This window comes from Macaca thibetana, chromosome 2 (assembly GCF_024542745.1).
Source record: "Macaca thibetana thibetana isolate TM-01 chromosome 2, ASM2454274v1, whole genome shotgun sequence".
Lineage (NCBI taxonomy): Eukaryota > Metazoa > Chordata > Mammalia > Primates > Cercopithecidae > Macaca > Macaca thibetana.
This window is the reverse complement of record NC_065579.1, coordinates 153,385,298-153,402,623: the sequence shown is the minus strand read 5'-3', so window position 1 is coordinate 153,402,623 and position 17,326 is coordinate 153,385,298. Positions and strand designations below refer to the sequence as shown.

Sequence of the window (17,326 nt, the reverse complement as noted above, 5' to 3'; positions counted from 1 at the left end):
TCATTATTTTTTCTTCTACTTTCTGAGATTTACTTTTTTCTTTACTTTTCAAAGTCAAATGCTTATGTAATTAAAACATTTTCAGTTTTTCTTCTCTACATACATATTTACAAAACCATAAAACTTCCTCTTAAGATATATCTGTGTCTTACGAGGCATTTTTGTTCAGTTCTGTTTTATACATTTCATTATGATTTCTTCTTTGCTAATTAATTATCTACAGATATATTTTTTAGTTTTCAAAATATTTTTGTCATGACTTCTAATTTTATTTTACTGTGGTTAGAATATAACATCTACAATTTTGATTTTTTGGTATTTAACAATTAATTTGTTATTCACCAAATACCTATTTTTTTCAGACACTAGTGTAGGTTCTAATGATATCATGGTGAAGAAGTAACCCTACTTCTTTGCCTTTATGGTACTTACTTCTATTGTGATATACATTTTCTCTTTAAAAAATATGTATATATAATTTGTGGTTTGGGCATTGTTCCTGTTTTGGTGTGGTCAAATATTATTGCAGAGTGCTCTTATTTTTGTCTTGGTTCCTCATGGTCACAGAGTGGCCTTGTCTAATGTCTCCTGGATGTCAGGGGGGTTCCTTTTCTCTTTTCTAATTCTCTAACTGATTCTAATATCATGTTTTCTAAATCATAATCTTGTATACTTATCTCAACAATTTATGGTGTTTTTGAGGTTCAGTCTGTTATATTTTGTGATTTACTGGGGCTATTGCTAGCAATGTTTTATAAGCAAAGCAACTTTTATCTTTCAGATATTTACTTTAAGAAAATGTAATAGTGTTTTAGGATATTATTTTATTAAATCTTGGGGCTCAAATTTAGAAAGATTATATTATTCATTTTATTGCTTAAGTTATATTTTCCAAACTTTTTAGGCTAATGAATCTCCTTGCCAATATCTCCTTGCCAAGAGTCTCATACACTCAATAAAATTGGTTTTACTGGCTGGGCACGGTGGCTCATGCCTATACTCCCAGCACTTTGGGTGGCCAAGAGGGGCAGATCACCTGAGGTCAGGACTTCAAAACCAGCCTGGCCAACATGGTGAAACCCCCATCTCTACTAAAAATACAAAAATTAGCCAGGTGTGGTGGCAGATGCCTGTAATCTCAGCTATTCAGGAGGCTGAGGCACAGAATCTCTTGAACCCAGGAGGTGGAGGTTGCAGTGAGCAAAGATCATGCCACTGCACTCCAGCCTGGGCAACAGAGTAAGACTCTGTCCTCTGTCTCAAAAAAAACAAAAAAAAAAAAAAGAAGAAGAAGAAGAAGAAGAAGAAGAAGAAGAAGGAGAAGGAGAAGGAGAAGGAGAAGGAGAAGGAGAAGGAGAAGGAGAAGGAGAAGGAGAAGAAGAAAGAAAAGAAATTGGTTTCATTGTTCATCATGTTCTCTTGTATGTAAAAAAAAATCAATTTGAAGTTAAAACATATCTTAGTACAGTCACATCTATTTTATTTTAAGAAATATTACTCAAGTATATATTTAGTTTTGACATTTTCACTTTGCAAGTCATATATGCCATTTACTTCAAGTTAACATGTAAAAAACTCCATTTTTTTGTCAAATTGATTTTAACATTTTTTGTGTGTGATTTAATAACCAAGCATTTTTGTTATAGCTTCAAAAATAAATGTATATTGCTTTAATGAACTGATATTTGAAAACATTTGTGTTTTTACTGCGAAAACTACTAGCTGGTTTATTTTTGTTATTTTTTGTGTCTCATTGTAAGATGTCGAGATAAGTGATAAGGTCTCAGGATGCTCTGCAGGCTGAGGTATCACCACCACTATATTTTCTTTCCTTACCAATGTTTTTTTGAAGTTATTAATACATCTTTATGCAGTGTATAAGAATTTTCATCAAAGGAATACTATTAATGTATTTCAAGAAAATCATCTTAAGGCAAATCTGTCAGAAATATATCATTATTTTAACATTGGCTATTTTTATCTTTCCTCTTATTTTTTTTCCCTAACCAATGATAGGTAAATTTACTGTCATTGGTAACAAAAAAATAGGAAGGATACAAATAATAATTGAGAATCGTTTAACAGCAAAAGTTATCAGTATGGCTAGCACTGTTTAGCTTAATGACTGAGTCTTAAAGATGATCATATTATAATCATGATGTGTTCTCAAATTCTTTGGTTTTAAAGAAATAATATTTTATTAATCATCTTATTTATTGATTTAAAAAAATATTAACCTTTTTAATGATGTGAATCTCTAGAATACCTTTATAATCTTCAGAGGGTTCATAAAACATCAGTTTAAAATATTGAATTTAGTCAAAGAGAAAATAGGATTTGATAGAAGAAATTTGAAGCCACATTTCTCAAGTGCATAGGACTTAATCTTATCCCATTTCATGTTTTATTTCATCTTCATTTTCTATCTCATTTTTCTTTTCTCCCAATTTTCATACTTATTTTATATCATGTCATATATATTTATATTCTTCCTCACTTCCTCTTTGAAATTAGGTGGAGGTTATTGGTAAGTGTTCATATTGAAGCAGAGTCTGTGTGCCATTTTTTTTTTTAATGTAGAAAACCTATATTCAAGTTCTAGAAAAATTGGTATTCTAAATAAGGTTGTGTTATGTGGTATGATTTTACTTTATTAACATTAAACTTTATTTGAAGCAAGTTAAAATTAATGTTAGAATTAAGAAAATGATTGTTCTAATGTTTTCCAGCTGCTAATAGGTTATGAAAATGGTACTGTAGTATTCTGGGACTTGAAATCTAAAAAAGCAGAACTGAGAGTTTATTATGATGAGGTAAGTGATTTCCACCGAAATGTTTGAAACAGTATTGTGATGTTATGCCTGTTTACTGCTTTTAAGCTTTGTACTTTACCAATATGTTTAGCCTTGGGAAGTTGCCTGATTCTGACCCAATGCTTCACACTGTCTTTTGGTATTTGTGTAAGTTCCATCTCTGGTTTTTCTCTTAAGAGGAAATTCTGCCTCGACTGCCTATTTTGGGGCCCTCTTGTGGCATCTTATATACTTTGCATTTGTTAATAGGTCCTGGCTTGTACTCTTACACACTTGGGTGCCTGTCACCTGTAGTATATCCCCAACTTTGTCTCAACTGCTTTTCCTTTCTCTAGGCTCCATGCTACGTTGTGCCTCATTGTCCTTAAGGTCTCTAAAGACACTATTCACACCTTCCTTAGAAAATTCCTTTTCAGAGGCAAAAGGTTCAAGTCAGTTTGAAAGGTCTTGTCTTCTAATACTTGTCTTCTTAGAATAAAGAAAAATTTTGTAAATAGTAATACTTAGTAAGTGACCAGATCTTAATAAGTGACACTTATTAAATGACAAGATCTTGAAGTAAGTTTTATTGTACATAATTGAGACTTGAGTAAGCTTGCATTTAGGGGAAGCAACAAACTCCTATTCATCAAGGAATAATCTCCCAGTTGACACTTCAGTTGTTCAGATATTAATTCCAGGCCATTCATTATTTTTCCATTCAGGAGAGGCTAACAAGAAGATGGTAAAACTGGGAGCAACAGATTAAAAGGGAAATTACCTTTTGTGCCTGTGGAAACAAAGGTGATCATCTGTGCTATTAATTCAATTTGAAAATGGTGGGAGGAGGAAGAGATAGGAGGAAAACATAGGTCAAAAATTTACATCCAGTAAAACCTACTCTTATATAGGAAAAGTGCCAAATAATTTAAGGCAGCAATGAAATAATTGGAAAATGAAAACCACACACATGTTAATTTTAGAACACTTCCTCATTTTATCATTGGAGGGATAAAAAATGTCTCCAAATGAACCTGTAGTCACCGTAGAATACTTTACATGTTCTCTTCCATCCCCCTCCTAGCAGTTAATTGTTTAAGTTTTGGTGCTTAAAGATATAAGCCTTCACCTATTTCATAAACTGTACAATTCATTATCAGTGGTTCTCATAGTGGTAAAAAAAGTTTAGAAAGAAAATAAAATGGCAGCTGGGTAATTTTTTCATGATTGGTGAAAAATAATCTGATAAGTAATATCATTCAGTTATGTTTTTTATAATCAAATTCTTGAGCATCTTGAATCATAAGAAAAGAAGGTCCTAGTGAGCTAAGCTAGGATTTTCCTTTTGTTATACAAATCATAAAGATGGGGATGGATAGTGCTCCCTCTCCTCCCTGTCTCAACACTAGCAGCTAAATAAGAATATGAACACCATGGGAATATTTAGTCAGTTGGAATTAGAATAACCAGTTCAAAACGAAACCCAGAGGAAAATGCTGAATCATCTAGCTTTCCTATGGCCTTAAACAGTGTGGAAGAAACGTTTTGATCCTTAAAAAGAGAGTAAAATTGCAGTGAAATTTTAAAATAAGGATTAGCAGCTGCCTAAGTGAGTTAGTACAGTACCACAATATATGTAATTTATACCTAGAAGTTTTTGACATCTGATATATGTATATAAATCTATCATCTTTATCTACTGTAATGCATCATTATATGCTCTATTGTTTTAATAGAGATAGTTAAATACTTCATTTCACTACCAAACTTTTCAGCCTCTCCTCAGCACTTTACCTCTCATATCTAGAAAACATGCTTAATACTTACCTGAAATGGTTTTTTATAAGTCACCAATGAGCTCTTCATTACTATACACAGTGACCTCTTCTTAGCCTTTACATTCCTCACTAAACCTGTGGCTTTACCTCAGTTTCTCCTCCTTAAAATAATTTATTCACTTGACTGTGTCTTTCCACTTCATTTATCATACCTCCTTTCTCCATAACTGATTTTTCCCTTACCTCTCCTTTACATTATTAATATTCTTCAGGATACTATGTCTTTACCCTCATTTCTTCTCTCCCCAATTTATACTTTCTAATGTTTATATTCTCTTTTATCATTTCAAATATTACCTTTATGCTAAAAAAAAAAGAACATCCATATATCTGTAGCCTTTACCTCCCTCCTGAACTGTAGATCTAAATATATAACAATATATTAGATAAATCCAACAAAATATCCCATTGGCACTGAATTTGTATTTAAATATCTAAACCTCCTTCTATGTTTTCTTCTGGTTTTTAAGTCTTGTTTAGTTAATTCAGCCTAGACCCCTCAAAGTAATATTTGTCTCTTCCATCAACATGTAGTATATGCAATCAGTTTCTGCAGTCTTTCTGATTCTGACTTTATATTGTCTCTTTTATTTCCTCTTTTCTCATTCCCACTTCCAATTGTCCTATTTCAAGTTGTTATCTTTTGCCTGGATGACTATAAGAGCATTTTAACTAATCACAACCACTTTTCCTTTGATATCTTACCTCTTCAATATATCCTTCATTAACAAGATTATCATTTTAAAACAGATTATGGAATTCTCTACAACAGAACCTTTGAATAGCTCTCAATTGTCAACAATACAAAGTCCATATTGCTTGACATGAGATTTAAGGTCCTAGTGCTATCATTCCTCTTCAGTTAAATTTACAGCATTCTTCTACACATTCCCCACATTTCAGACATATTACTCACTATCTTCTATATATAACATTTATTTCTTATCTCTGAGCCTTTGTTCCTTCTAACTTCTCATCATGAACTGCCTTCTTTCCTCTTCTGTATATCAAAATTCTGTTAGGTCTTTAGCCCCTGTAAAACTATTTAGACAATTTAACTAGCCTCTTCATAAATAGCCATTGATGAATTGAGTTTTGTTTTGGAAATCCAAGATTATTTTCAGAAACAAATATACGAATTTTACTTTCACATTAACTGTAAATTTTTTCTTTCATTACGTCAATAATTCTTAAGTAATCTTTCACAAAGAAATCCCTCAGAGTTTGGCCTGAAGAAAATTTTTTAATTTCTTAAGAACTGCTGTATTTCCTTTTTTCCATATTGTTATCCAGTTTTTTGGATTTCCTTCTTTCATGTTTTAAAGAAACTCAGTCTCAGCCACTGAGTTGATAAAACTAGCTAGTATTTTCTGTTTAAAATTCTGTTTTCTATCTCTTAAAATTCTTTTTAGATTAGTTGTATTAATTTTGTTTTTTCAGTAAGCCCTCTGAGCTCCCCTCCCTTTTTTTGAGAAAAGAGTAGGGTACAATCTAATAAATAGAAATTGAATGTTTATCCATTAAGTTAGATCAAATGCTAGCTACTCAGTAATGCACTACATGAAACCCTGATCTCTAATAACAAGTTGGTTTTACATGCTTGTTTTTCTAAACAATAAATATTCTTCTTTAATAGTACTGACTTACTTTGGCTTTATTGTAACTATTATTTTTATATCTGTCCTTTCCAGTAGACAGAAATTCAGTGAAATAAGAAGGTTTAGGGCTGAGAGTGCCTTTTCTGCCTCCACCTTTGATGGCAAAACAGTTTGAGACAACTTTAAGTTAAATGAGGCTCATCAAAGTTAACATGTAGGGGAGGCAATAAGATGTGACTTTCCCTTGCACCACCTACAGAAGGGAGAAGAAATAAGCAGAGGAGAAGAGAAAGAAGTATTTTTCCCTCTAACTTCCTCTGCTGGACTCTAGCAAAAAAGAAATCTCTGCTTAGTAATGAAGGCCACAGAGTGAGAGAAAACACAAGTCCAGGGTTTCATGTTGCTTTTTCCATTTAATCAATCTTATTTTCTTGATGATATGTTTAATAATTACTTTAGCCATCAGTTATCTGCAACTCTAATAATACTGATTGCTTAGAACTTTTATCAGTTATGTACGTATAACTTAGTTTGGAACTTTTAGTTGTATGTGTCTATGTGTGATGTTTCAAACAATAAATATGATTAGTATTCACTTATATTAATCTTCTCTCTCTTGCTATTTTATAAGTGTCTTTAAGGAAAAGATGTTGTATGCTTCTTTTCTGCCTTTATATCTACTATAATTTTTCTCATAGTACTTAGTACTTTACCCAAGTTCTGCATATACTTTATTAATTTAGAAAGAATACCAAAGGTGTGGAAATGTGTGTGACATTAATTACAAATTCAGTCAGAAGATATTTATTGAGTACTTACTTTATGCTGGTCGCTATGCTAGCATTGGGAATAGAATACCTTGGGAAAAAGGAATACAGTCAGCCCTCTGTATCCATAAATTCCTTATCCTTGGATTCAACTAACTATAATGGAAAATATTTTAAAAACAAAAACAATTTTAAAACAATATGATAATTTATAATAATACAAATAAAAAGACAGTATAGTATAACTACTTACATATCATTTACATTCTATTAGTAAACTAGGGATGATTTAAAGTATATGCAAGGATATTCATAGGTTGTATGCAAATAGTATGCTGTTTTATATCAGGGACTTGTGCATCTGTGGATTTTAGAATCTGAGGGAGTGTGGGAGTTCTCTAACTAATCCCCAATGGTTACCGAGGGATGGCTGTAATTACTTTTGAATCTTATGTGACTCAAAACTGCAGAGTTAATCTGAAAATATAAAAGAAAATTTAGACCTTTCTTGCTTTAAATTGATTTAAATAGTATATGAAAGAGGGCAATACAGTGCAATGATTGACAGTTTTTCATAGTTAGACCTTGGTTTTGAGTTTTGTGACTTCAGCAGGTATCTCAGTCTCTCAAGACCTGTTTCACCATGTGTAAATTGAAAAATCAATACCCTTTTTTATAGGATTAAATGAGATAATGTGTATAAAATGCTTGCCGTGGGGTTTGGCACATAGAAAGCCTTCGGATGGTAGCTCTTAAATTATTTTTTTAGTTGGCTATGTTAGGAGGAAATAGGACTTCATCTTATCAGAAATTACATTCTGATATGGGTCAGAAAAAATATGTTTTTAAAGTGTTATTAGTATAATAATTTTATATCAGAATAGTCTTTCTTTGGAATATAGAATGATATAACTTATCTACTTTTTCCCCCTCTACTTGTTTTTAATTGTTATTTTATTAGGCTATTCATTCAATTGATTGGCATCATGAGGGCAAACAGTTCATGTGCAGCCATTCAGATGGTAGTTTGACTTTATGGAACCTGAAAAGCCCAAGTCGCCCTTTCCAGACCACAATTCCACATGGTAAGATGTATGCTTTCAAAAGAAATAAACACTGACTACTCAGTGCCTTAACTTGAAGTAAGATAGATGGTATTCATGTGTTTGGTAGAAAAAGGTAATAGGACATAGCTTCTGGTTCTAAATACCCCTTTTATGCCACCTACAGATCCCTACATTGTACCCCAAACTTTCCATACTTCCCTTCTTCCTGCCAACCCACATCCCTGCTTTGTAAGCTGTACTTATATAGTGTCCCAGCCAAAAGTCGGATAATGGATGGTTGATATATCTGAGGCAGAGGAGATAATACAGGAAATTTTGTTGCTTTTAAGGGTTGAGGAGCCAGTGAGAGAATTGCACTATTTAGATCTGACTTTCAGACTTAATTCCTATACTGCTTTATAGTCTATTGCTTTCTAGATTCTCTACTTGTTTCCATTTCTGCCATTTGATTCCACTAAGTTATGAAGACTGCGGTTTTAATTTTAGTTTTTACTTTTCTTTTTGGGTTCCACATTGAAAAGAGCATTTTAATCCTAAGTGAGGATTTTAATCTTAATCAAGAATTTATATTGGAACTGTATACCTACCGGGGAAGAATAAAAAATTCAAATATATAAATATGTATAATTCAGATGACTAAATTATTTGATAATATTGGTGATTATCTGAGTTCTATGTTTACCTCATACCGTTGATTATTTGTAATAATAGATACGTCAGAACCTAACAGTTGATCAAAAATATTCTATTTTACAGTTTCTGAGCATTTGTTATCATGTCACATTTGGAAAATAGTGGTATGTTTTCTGTAATGGGTGAACCATAGATCACAAGCATTCTTAGAATTATTTCATGATGTGTCTCTGCTATTTTTTTGTACCATGATCACTTGCTCCATCAGTAAATGATTAAATTATTGCAACATTCTTCCAGGATGTAAATGTTTTAGCCTTTAGCTGCTTTACTTAGAGATTACTTTACATTTCAATGCTTACTTAGAGATGCTTTATTTAGAGATTGCCATTACAGAAACCTTGGATAGATATTAGCTATACATACCAATCAGGATTAACTATTTATTTATATGAGAGGCAATAGGTTCTCTCCACACACCCCGAGTTAACCCCCAATTCTCATGCCTTTTATTTGTAAAAGTGTAATATGAGTTAGTTATAAATTTTCTACTTACTTCCTTATGTTCTTCTCAAATATCAGTTTCTATCAGTTCTTTTGGCTAGACTGGACATTTGATACTTTTATTTTTTTACCATATCCATATTTATTTCATCAGTTTTGATTGTTTTCTATTATTCTGGTTTTCTGTTGAAATAAAGTTCTATTTACAGGTTGTTCAACACATCAGCCTTGATGTCTTTTATAATATGTAAATCAGATTATGTTCCTGTTGCCTCACAATAACATAAGCACCAGTGATTTTGATAATAGAGGCATTTATTGTCATATCTGTTCACATTCTTTGGGTTTATTTTTTTTCCTTTTGTTTTAGCCATTGTTCTAAAATAAAACTTTTCTCTAAGTACCATTTTAGATATATCCTACAAGTTTTTAAATGTAATATTAATCATATATAATTTTCATTAATATTTAGTTTGAGATATTTTCTATAATTCCTATTATATTTCTCCTTTGACCCCCATTAGTTATTTAGACATGTGCTTTCTAATTTCTAAACATTTTCATATTTATTATTTGTGTTATTATTATTAATAAAAGATGGGTCTTGCTATGTTGCCCAGGCTGATCCTAAGCTTTTGGAGGCCTCAAGTGATCCTCCCTCTTTGACCTCACAAAGTGCTAGAATTACAGGTGTGAGCAACCACACCCAGCCTTAATTTCTTAGCATGTTTTTTTATGATGGATTTTGAAATTGTAGCCAGAGAATATGACATAACTAGTTCTACAAAATTTACTGAGATTTGCTTTATAATCAGTGCAGAGCCAATTACCATAGCATTCTAAGTGTGCTTGGGAAGAATGTACATTTTCTAATTGTTACATAAAGGTCAAACTTGAAATGGTGTTTTTCATTTTGTATGGTTTAAATCTTTGCTAATTTTTTGTTTTGATATTTCAATTCTTAGAGAAGCGAGTTAACATTTCTCTTATAATGAATTTTCCTTAGTAATTCTGTTCATTTCTGTTTTACTTTAAAAAACAAATACGTTAAGGTAGTTGATGGTGTTTTTCAGATTCCCTGTAATTGAACTGATACTTGTCTAGTGCTATCAATTGCTGAGAGAGTGGTATTAAATTTCCTAATATGATTATAGAAGTGCATGCTTCTCAGTTTAATTCTGCCCATTTTTGCTTTATGTATTTTGAGGATCTATTATTAGGCATCCATTACATATCCTATAAAGAGCATAGCCCACCTTTTGTATACACAGATTCTTCACCCATAGATTCAACAAAACCAAAGATCAAAAGTATTCTGAGAAGAAACAATTAAAAATACAAAAATTTAAAATAAAAGAAATAAAAAGAAACAATACAGTGTTAAAACTACTTGTGTAGTGTCACACTGTATTGCGTATAAGTAATCTAGATATGATTTAAAGTATACAGGAGGATGTATGTAGGTTATATGCAAATATTATGCCATGTTATATAACAGACTTAAGCATCTGTGGATTTGGGTATAGGAGGGGGAGTCCTGGAATCAGTAGATACTGGGAATAACCATAGTTGAGTCTTGTGCTTTTATCTAGTCACAGAGTTCAGTCTATTAATATTAAATGTAATTACTGATGAGATTGAATTTTAGCCTACCACTTCATTATCTGTTTGGTGGGTCCTGTCATATTTTTCCCTCTTTTCTCTTTTTGCCTTCTTAGGGGTTATTTCAAGTTAATTTAATTGAAATTTTAATTTAAATATTATAATTTCATTTCTATTATAATTTCATTTTAATTTAAATATTAATCTAAGCATTTTATTTTCACATATTTTTTATTGGTTGCTCCAGGGATTACAATATACTTCCTTAACTATTCAAAGCCTATTAGAGCGAACATTGTGACACTTCACATAAAATGTGCAAGTCTTGTAACCATATAGATCTATTTCTCTTCCCCTACTGTCCTTTATGCTACAGTTATCATATAGTACATCCAAATATATTGTTATAATTTTTGGTTTAAATAGTCACATGTCTTTTTTTTAATTAAGAGGAAAAATAGTCTTTTGAATTTTCTTTGTTATTTGTAATTTGCATTTGTTCCTGAAGATACAAGAACATTATTTAATTTTTCTTTTTTTAAAATTTTTTTATTTTATTATTATTATTATTATATTTTAAGTTCTAGGGTACATGTGCATAACGTGCAGGTTTGTTACATATGTATACTTGTGCCATGTTGGTGTGCTGCACCCATCAACTCGTCAGCACCCATCAACTCGTTTTAGGCCTAGTGGAAATGAATTCACGTAGCTTCCTTTATCTGGAAGTTCATTTTTGTTTTGTTTTGCCTTTTTTTTTTTTCTTTTTTGGAGGCCATTTTTTTGGATTTAGATTCCTGAACTGAGAGTTTGTGTGAGCATGCGTGTTTTGGTTTTAAGGTGATGAACACTTTATATGATCTTCTGCCTTCCATAATTTCTGAATGAGGAATATGTAGTAGCTTGAATTTTGCTTCCTCTTTATATAATGTGTCACTTTTCTCCAATTGCTTTCAAAATTTTGTGGGGTATCTTTTATTTTCAGCAATTTGACTACTTTATGTCTAGGCTTGGTTTCTTCAAGTTCATTCTGTTAAGGGTTCTACCAAGTTTCTCATATATATTATATGTGTGTGTATATATATATATGATATATAATTTGCTGGGTCATCAGCTGTTTTACTCAAGATTAGCACTGTTGATGGCATTGTTCTTATAGCTGATTGCTGCTGTTACTGCAGACATCGATTTTTCCTGTTCAGTGGTTTCAAATATGTATTTATGGTTTCAAATGTGTATTTTTCAGTTGCAGTGCTACCAGTTACACATGCATACATACACACATACATATACAACACATATCTACATATATGATATTAAACCAAATCCTATCAAATACTTAATAGCAAAAATTTTGCTCAGAAGCAGGACGGGGTGTCCACAATTACCACTTTTATTTAATATTTTCCTGGAAATGCCAGCCAATATTATTAGACTTGAAAATGAAATATAATATTTAAAAATTTAGAAAGAGTATTCGAAATTTTAGTTACTTTTTCATAATGCAATTAGACAACACAAAACAAAAATGAATTAGGAAAACTATTACATGCAACAGTAGAATTCTGTACACAAAACAAACAAAATATAATGGATGAATAGAACCATTTTAGATCACAGCACCCACAAGAATACATGGGAATAAGCCTTAACATACATGTGAAGTATTATTTCTATACGGAACATACAACAGAAAACTTGAATAAATTAAAAACATACCATATGTATGCATAGTAAATTCAACATTATGAAGACATTGATTTGCCACATATTACTTTGTAAATTCAGTTTGTCCCCAAGAAAAATAATTACAGGGTTTTCCCTGACAAAAACGAGCAACAGGGAAAGGATTCCCTATTTAATAAATGGTGCTAGAAAAACTGGCTAGCGATCTGTAGAAAACTGAACAGGACCCCTTCCTTATACCTTATATAAAAATCAACTCAAGGTGGATTAAAGACTTAAACGTAAGACCTAAAACCATAAAAACCCTAGAAGAAAACCTAGGCACTACCATTTAGGACATAGGCATAGGCAAAGACTTCATGACTAAAACAACAAAAGCAATGGCAACAAAAGCCAAAATTGACAAATGGGATCTAATTAAACTAAAGAGCTTCTGCACAGCAAAAGAAACTATCATCAGAGTGAATAGGCAACCTACAGAATGGGAGAAAATGTTTGCAATCTATCCATCTGACAAAAGGCTAATATCCAGAATCTACAAGGAACTGAAACAAATTTACAAGAAAAAATAAAAAAACCCCATCAAAAAGTGGGCAAAGTATATGAACAGAGACTTCTCAAAAGAAGATATTTATGTGGCCAACAAATGTATGAAAAAAGGCTTATCATCACTGGTCATTAGAGAAATGCAAATCAAAACCACAATGAGAAACCATCTCACGCCAGTTAGAATGGCAATCATTAAAAGTCAGGAAGCAACAGAAGCTGGAGAGGATGTGGAGAAATAGGAATGCTTTTACACTGTTTGTGGGAGTGTAAATTAGTTCAACCATTGTGGAAGACAGTGTGGCGATTCCTCAAGGATCTAGAACCAGAAATACCATTTGACCCAGCAATCCCATTACTAGGTATATACCCAAAGGATTATAAATCATTCTACTATAAAGACACATGCACACGTATGTTTATTGCAGCACTATTCACAATAGCAAAGTCTTGGAAACAACCCAAATGCCCATCAATGATAGACTGCAGTAAGAAAATGTGGCACATATACACCATGGAACACTTTGCAGCCATAAAAAAAGAATGAGTTCATGTTCTTTGCAGGGACATGGATGAAGCTGGAAACCATAATTCTCAGCAAATTAACACAGGAACAGAAAACCAAACACTGCATGTTCTTACTCATAAGTGGGAGTTGAACAATGAGAACACATGGACACAGGGAGGGAAACATCACACACTAGGGTCTGTCGGGGGATGGGAGCAAGAAGAGGGAGAGCATTAGGACAAATACCTAATGTATGTGGGACTTAAAACCTAGATGATGGGTTGATGGATGCAGCAAACCACCATGACACATGTATACCTATGTAACAAACCTGCACTTTCTGCACATGCATCCCAGAACTTAAAGTTTAATAACTAATAAAAAAAGAAAAATAATCACAGGGTTTTTAAAATTAGATGAGCAAATATGTAGCTAAGATAAACACAATAGGAAAATTATTTAAACAAGGAGTAATGGTTAATTATAGGCAGTTTGGAAGGTTTGGTGCCCTGAATGATTCTTACTGAAATAAATAAAATGGTGAATATATCAGGTTTTTTTTTTTTAATTTTAAATGTCATTGAGATGGTAAGCATGAAAATAAGGAATCTAAAGACTCCAAAAGAGAATGTTAAACTAGAAACTCTGAGAGATAAGTAAGTGACAACAGATTTTGTTCTAAATTATCTGCTATACTTTGGAGAGCTTCAACTTCATTCTTTAAAAAACAGGTTTATTGAGATATAGTTCACAACAGCAATTTAAAGTATAAGCTTCAATGATTTTTTAATATATTCATAGTTGTGCAATCAACACAATTATTTTAATCATTTAATAAATTTAGAACATTTTCATCACTCCCCCAAAAAACCCCATACCCACTAGCAGTTCATTTCCATCCCCACTCCTTCAGCCCTAGGTAATCACTAATCTTTTTCTATCTCTCTATAACTCCATTAAAAAATGAGTGAAAGACCTGAATATACATTTATCCAAAGAACACATGAAAATGGCCAACACATATGTAAAAAGGTGCCCAGCATCATTTATCATCAAGGAAATGCCAATCAAAACCACTATGAGAAATCATCTCACACCTATTAGGATGACTGTTATCAAAAAGTCAAGAGATAACAAATGTTGGCAGGTATATAGAGAAAAGGGAATCTTTGTAAACTATTGGTGGGAATGTAGATTGTACAGTCATTATGGAAAACTAGTAGAGTATGGAGATTCCTAAATAAATTAAAAATAGAACTAAGATAAAAACCCAGCAGTCTCTCTTATGGGTATGTACCCAAAGGAAATGAAATCGCTACCTTATAAAGTTATCTGCACTCCCATGTTCATGACAATATTGTTCATGACAATATTCACGACAGCCAAGATATGGAAACAACCTAAATGTCTGTTGACTGATGCATGGATAAAGATACCAAGCTATTTAAATACAATGTAACATTATGCAGCCTTAAAAAAGAAAGACATCCTGTCATTTGCCACAAGGTAGCTGAGCCTGGAGGACATTATGCTAAGTGAAATAAGCTAGACACAGAAGGAAAAGTATTGCATTGTCTCACATGTGAAATTTGTTTTAAAAAGTCAAATATACTGAGATAGAGAATAAAACAGTGGTTACCAGGGGCAGGAGGGCTTGAGGGAGAAAACAGGGAGATGTAGGTCAGAGGATACAAAGTAGCAGATATATAGATAAATAAGTTGAAATCTAATCCACAGCATAAGGACTAAAGTTAATATAATTGTATTTGAGAGTTCTGCTAAGAATTTTAGCTGCTTTTGCCACCAAAAAAAGGGTTAAATATGTGAGATGATGGATATGTTAATTTGCCTTACTACAGTAACATGTTTATCATCTATGTACATTCCATAACATCATGTTGTATACCTTAAATATATACGATCAAATTTATTTTTAAAAACCAAGTGTTTCAGCTCCAGGTAAGGTTTAAAAAAAAAGTGTACGCCTTAAAAGTTTGGAAGTTCCTTTAGTTTGTATATGAATGTTTTTTCATCTTTTGCTAATCTCTAAATGCCTCCATTTCACCCACAGTATTGAAAGATGTTTTATCTGCATATATATAATTCTGCGTTGGGAACTATTTTCCCTCAGCACTATGATGATATTATACAACGTTTGCCAGGCTACCATTTTATTGTTGGAAGTATTCAGTCATATAATTTTCATTCTTTTGTGGTGACATCCTTTCTGTGACTTCTATTACAATTTTATCCATACTTTGATGTTTTATGATTTCATTAAAGTGTGTCTAGTTTGGACATCTCATTCCTTATCCTGCTTTTGTTGTAGGAAAAACTGGTTCTTATCACACGACCATGAAATATTAGGCTCGCAGACACTTTGAAGGGTGAGAAGAGCAGGATTTATTGGGTGAAAAGGAAAAAAAGGGAAGCAAGGACTCTCAGCAAAGTGAGAGTCCTGCTAATAGACTTCCTGTCTCACAGATTGAATCCCAGGTTACTACCCCCAAACAGAAGAGGTCAGGCACCTCCCAACTGCAAATGGTGTGAACTTCCTGAGGCTCCATCCCAGTGGGCATTCCTCCCAGTGTGCAGGCCGGTTGGAGATTCTCCAGGGACCCCTTTATACTTGGCTTGTCTCATTTTGGAATATATTGGGGTTTTTTGATCTATAGATTTATATTTTTTATTTGTCATGAAAAGTTGCTGTTATGTATTCTTTAAATATTGCCCCTGTTCCATTCTATCCTCTTCTCAAATGTATTTTAGACATATTAAGCTTTTCTTTTTTATTTTTTGGAGATAGGGTCTGGCAATGTCACCCAGGCTAGAGTAAAGTGGTGTGATCCCAGCTCACTGCAACCTCTGCCTCTTGGGCTGAAGTGATCCTCCCACCTCAGCCTCCTGAGTAGCTGGGACTACAGGTGTGTGCCACCACACCCAGCTAATTTTTGTATTTTTTGTAGACACAGATTTTCACATGTTGCCTGGACTAGTCTCAAATTCTTGGGCTCAAACAATCCTCCAACATCAGTCTCCCAAAGTGCTGGGATTACAGGCATGAGCCACCATTCCTGGCTTTCACATATTTCAATATAATGTTTTTTTCTGTCTCCTTGCTTTTCTGTACTGCATTCTGAGTAATTTTTTTCAGATATAACTTCTTTCACTAATTTTCTCTTCAACTATGTATATTCTGCTTTTTGTGAAATAAATTTTCTTAATTTCTATAATTAGTTATTTCTAAAGTTAATTTTGCAGATTAGAATTTTACATATTCATAATTTACAAATCTAATAATCTTTTGGTCTTTGGATTAATATCCTTTATTTCTTTAATCGTTACATACACATGTCTTCTATATTCTGGGTCTAATTATTCTAATGTCCATAGTTATTGGAAGTATAAAGCTGTTTATTGTTTCTGCTGATTTTTATCATAGTGTCTAACTTCCTTTTAGTGTAATGATATTGGGTTGAAAGCTCATTGCTCAATATTAATACGTTGAGTAGGATTAAATTGAGGATTTTGAAAGCTTTTTTTTCAAAGAGAGTCTTCTGTTGCTTCTCTGACTTACTTTGAGATGAAACAAAACACAATATCTGCAACTTACTCTCAGCTCAGAAGTGAAATAATAGCATATAAAGAGAAAGAATATGATAAGGCAATTGTGAGAATAAACAACTAGAGAACTTGGGTAAATGGCATAGAAGAGGTTTTTTTAGTAAATTTTCCTTAATTCTATATCAAAATAAAACTGTTCAGTAAAAAAATGAAGAAGCCTA

At 32.5% G+C, this 17,326-nt stretch overlaps 1 protein-coding gene across 4 annotated transcripts in view; it reads left to right on the top strand.

Moving 5' to 3' along the window:
• Positions 1 to 17,326, top strand: part of STXBP5L (syntaxin binding protein 5L) — a 512,379-nt gene that overhangs the window by 227,973 nt on the left and 267,080 nt on the right. For all 4 annotated transcript variants that reach the window (XM_050781882.1, XM_050781881.1, XM_050781884.1 and 1 more), the window contains 2 exons: positions 2,730 to 2,813; positions 7,957 to 8,080. In XM_050781882.1, the coding sequence (XP_050637839.1) occupies positions 2,730 to 2,813; positions 7,957 to 8,080 (208 nt within the window). The remainder of the gene's footprint in view (positions 1 to 2,729; positions 2,814 to 7,956; positions 8,081 to 17,326) is intronic.